The 3468-nt window shown below is 40.3% G+C and overlaps 1 protein-coding gene across 1 annotated transcript; it reads right to left on the reverse strand.

Moving 5' to 3' along the window:
• Positions 1–253: 253 nt before the first annotated feature.
• LOC106722267 (tetraspanin-3-like) lies at positions 254–1831 on the reverse strand. The gene has a single exon (XM_014520548.1). The coding sequence runs from the start codon at positions 1825–1827 to the stop codon at positions 1060–1062; it is 768 nt and encodes a 255-aa protein (XP_014376034.1). The 5' UTR covers positions 1828–1831; the 3' UTR covers positions 254–1059.
• Between the last annotated feature and the right edge of the window lie 1637 nt (positions 1832–3468).

Consider the following 3468-nt stretch of genomic DNA (forward strand, 5'->3'; position numbering starts at 1 on the left):
AAACCAGGTACAACTTATCATCCTATTTGAAAAGCTATAATGATTATGTCTATCTATTATTAAAAGGAATTTGTTGCTTTTAAAGGTTGAGTTTGCATAAAATCCCAGTTTGCTTTTTAGAATTATGGGATAAATTCTTCTTTTGTTTTTCCACAAAAAGGTTCAAAACATGCTTTCTATTTAATAAGTGATTAGGGAATATTTAAGAGTTTATTAAATTAACCCTCCCCACAACAATTCAAGTTGACTCTCTCCAGCTACATCTCTTCCATCTTCTGCATAATAGTTACTCAAATGTCATTAACTAGATTTTCCACTTCTTTAATTTCCACTCTCTTGGTATTTTATAATTAAGGTGATTTACCATTCGTGAACTATCTTTGATGAGCAACATCTACATAATGATGTGTTTATGCAAGCACATTTGTATCCCAATATTATTCCAAAAATGCCTGGTATGTGTTTAGGGGGAAAAAAAAATTAGTTTACAGTAAAGCTATAGCCCTCTGTTTTGATCCCTTTCTCTCTATGAAGGGATGTGCTAATATGGCACATGGGGTTGAAGGCTGGAGAAAATTATCTGTTGGACTGAACTGAAGCTTAAGAAGTAAGAGCTATGATCCTGTCAAAGTCAGGAGAATTTCAGATTTACTCCATATTTGGGACATGACTTTGCGAGTGCTTATCTGTGCGTTTAATTTCACCATCATGTACAGACTCACCATTTTCCTCCCCTTTTATCCACGCTTATCCATTTCCACCCTCCTCCATTTCAGGTCAGCACACATGCCAACAAACTTCTCTTCTCCCAATTTAACTACCTGATCAATTGGATTATCAAATGATGTTTATTAATACTTAGTTTTATAAAAAGAAAAAAAAAAGAACAAAAAAACCCAAGAGTCTAACAGTTCTTTAAAACAGGGAATTATGCTTTTAGGAAATCTAGCAGCAAAATTGGATCGTGGATTGCCTAGGTAAATAAAGAAAATGGCATTTATGCTGCCCCATGTTCTCAGGGCATGAGGGACAAGTCAAATAGCTTCCCAGTTCTAAAGTCTATGAAAACACAGCAGAATCCAGAATTCGTAAGTCTTGGAAGGGCCGATGTTTCATGAGTATCCCGTTACTAATGGCAGCCAGAACCTGCAAACATGCAAGGACAGCGCAGCACCAAAATACAAAGTGTGTGACAAAATGCAGCCGGTAGTTCAGTTTCTTGAGACAGCCCTCTTGAAAGAGCTGTGCTGACTGGTTCACATCACCACTGCAGTGCAAAGTCTCTTTACAACAGCTTTCAGGGACACACATGCTTCTAGCTTGGAGATGACATGATGCTGGAAGTGCTGCCTTCACCCAGTCAGAGTAGTTGTACACCCCACAGCATTGCAGCTGTTTCTGAATTGTATCCACAGCCCTGTTGCTAGGATGATGGGAGTGCGTCCCATTGTACTGATGAAAAAGGTGCCCCATGGTGCCCGTCAGTTCAGATCCCATCCTGTCAGGATAGATATGTGCCAGCATAGCTACAGAAGCTTCTAAACAGAAAAGAACAACAAGCAAGTACATGAAAGTCCCCTGTTGATAGCGAGAATTCCTAGCAGGGATGCCAATGGCCAAGGCACCAGCGGGGAGCAAGAGAAAAGCAGCAGCAACAGCCAGCCAGCCTGGCAGAAGCAGGAAACAATTCTGAAAGAACCACCTGTAGTTCTTGTATGTAAGGATCACAAAAGCTCCACCAAAGGCCAGAGCTGCAGCAGCCCCCCACAAAACTAGACCAAGTAGTGTCAACAACACTCTAGCAAGGGATCTAATCCAAGAATCCATGGTGCAGTAGAGAGGCAGAAAACTGGGAGTAAATCTTCTTCCCCTACCCTTCATTTTTCATGCAGCTCCTCATAACTCCTACTTCTAGGAGAGCTTCAGCTGCCATTTGAGAAGCATCCATCCACCTCTCCAGCTGCAGCAGATAGGGTTTCCACCTGGGATCAATTGAGGGGAAAAAGCAAATGACAAGATGAACACTAATACAGCTCCCCAGGACAGACGCCATACTACTTCAGGCATGAATGCGTGTCATCTTTCCAATGGAGTTTGCATATATATAAGAAGTGGACGTGGCATTTGTTACTGAAACTCTATTTGTTTTACTGTCTGTAGAGGTATTTCTATTTGAAGCATGCAGCATGAAGCAGAAAGGCAATACTAACTATAGAACCTACAGACCTACCATCCCTGTAAATCAGGGCTAAGCTAAAGGAAGATACAACTGGGTCACACTGAAGACTTATTTAGTCAGCACCTGTCAGGAACCCTTGGACCTTCCAAGTTAAATGCTAGTGAAAAAGCTAGAGCAATCATGTACTCTCACACTTAGGCTTTCATCAGAATCCAAGTTACTAAGAATTATGCAAGTTACTATGGTTTAGGAGGGAACAGTTTAAACAGACAGGTCTATTAAATAGGCATTTCCTCCCCCACCTCATCATTCTTTCTGAGTTTATATGTTTCCCATGTTTAGTCCTGATGCAGGTTAGGCCTAATACTGATAAAACTTTGGCTCCTGCCTGCATATTGAAAATCAGATTTGTAACCTAAGGGAAAAACCACTCCTGTGAATGCATTTAAACATGCTAAAATTGCTGTAGCTGTATGCTAGAGGACTAGTCTTTTTTTTTTTTAATCTCTACTTCATGTATTGATAAACTAAATTGTGACAGACTAAATAACTTGGTCACTATCACAAAGGGAGTCAGTGTCACTTATTTATAGGTTAAGCAGAATTGATCCTTGAGTGTGTACAATATGGAATGAGTCAAGTGTTTGAGGTCTAGTGGTTAGATGTATGGTCTGGTGATTAGGTCTTGACCCCAGGGATAGAAGTACCTAAATTCAAATCCTATTTCTCCCCAGTGACTCCCTCAGTGTTATTGACCAAGTCATGCAATCTCCCCTCTTTCATTTCCCAATAAATAGAATGAGAATAGTCATATTTATCTGACAGGAGAAGAGAATGAGACTAATGTCCAGACTGTCTGAGATCCTGAGTGCCAACACAACTGGCTGATATCAATAAGGACTGCAGGTGCGTGGAACCTCTGAAAATCTGAATAGAACTGATTGGCTACCATCTGTAAGACATTGTATGAGGGCATCATCTGGATATGCAATCACGTATATACGCATAGAGTGGGCTGATCCCTATTAAAATGCTTTTTCTGTGTGCTGCACAAACATATCATTACAGCTAATTATTTTGGAATGAGATGTATTGCTTTTATCAGTTTTAATCCTCACCATTTACAGTAATTAACATACAGTGAGTGACTTCTTCAAGCTTAAGCAAATGCTTATTTTGAAACAGGACTCAAATAGGTTTCCCTGCAATTTCTGGTTGAACTCCACTCCCTCCCCATTACCCCACCCCCATCAGGCAGAGTTGTGCTGTTTTAAGTGGCATTGTGTTTT

Source organism: Alligator sinensis, unplaced genomic scaffold (assembly GCF_000455745.1).
Source record: "Alligator sinensis unplaced genomic scaffold, ASM45574v1 scaffold649_1, whole genome shotgun sequence".
In the NCBI taxonomy this organism is placed as follows: Eukaryota; Metazoa; Chordata; order Crocodylia; family Alligatoridae; genus Alligator; species Alligator sinensis.

Coding starts and splice junctions, on each gene's coding strand:
- LOC106722267 (XM_014520548.1), bottom strand. CDS start 1,827: ATGGATTCTTGGATTAGATCCCTTGCTAGAGTGTTGTTGACACTACTT.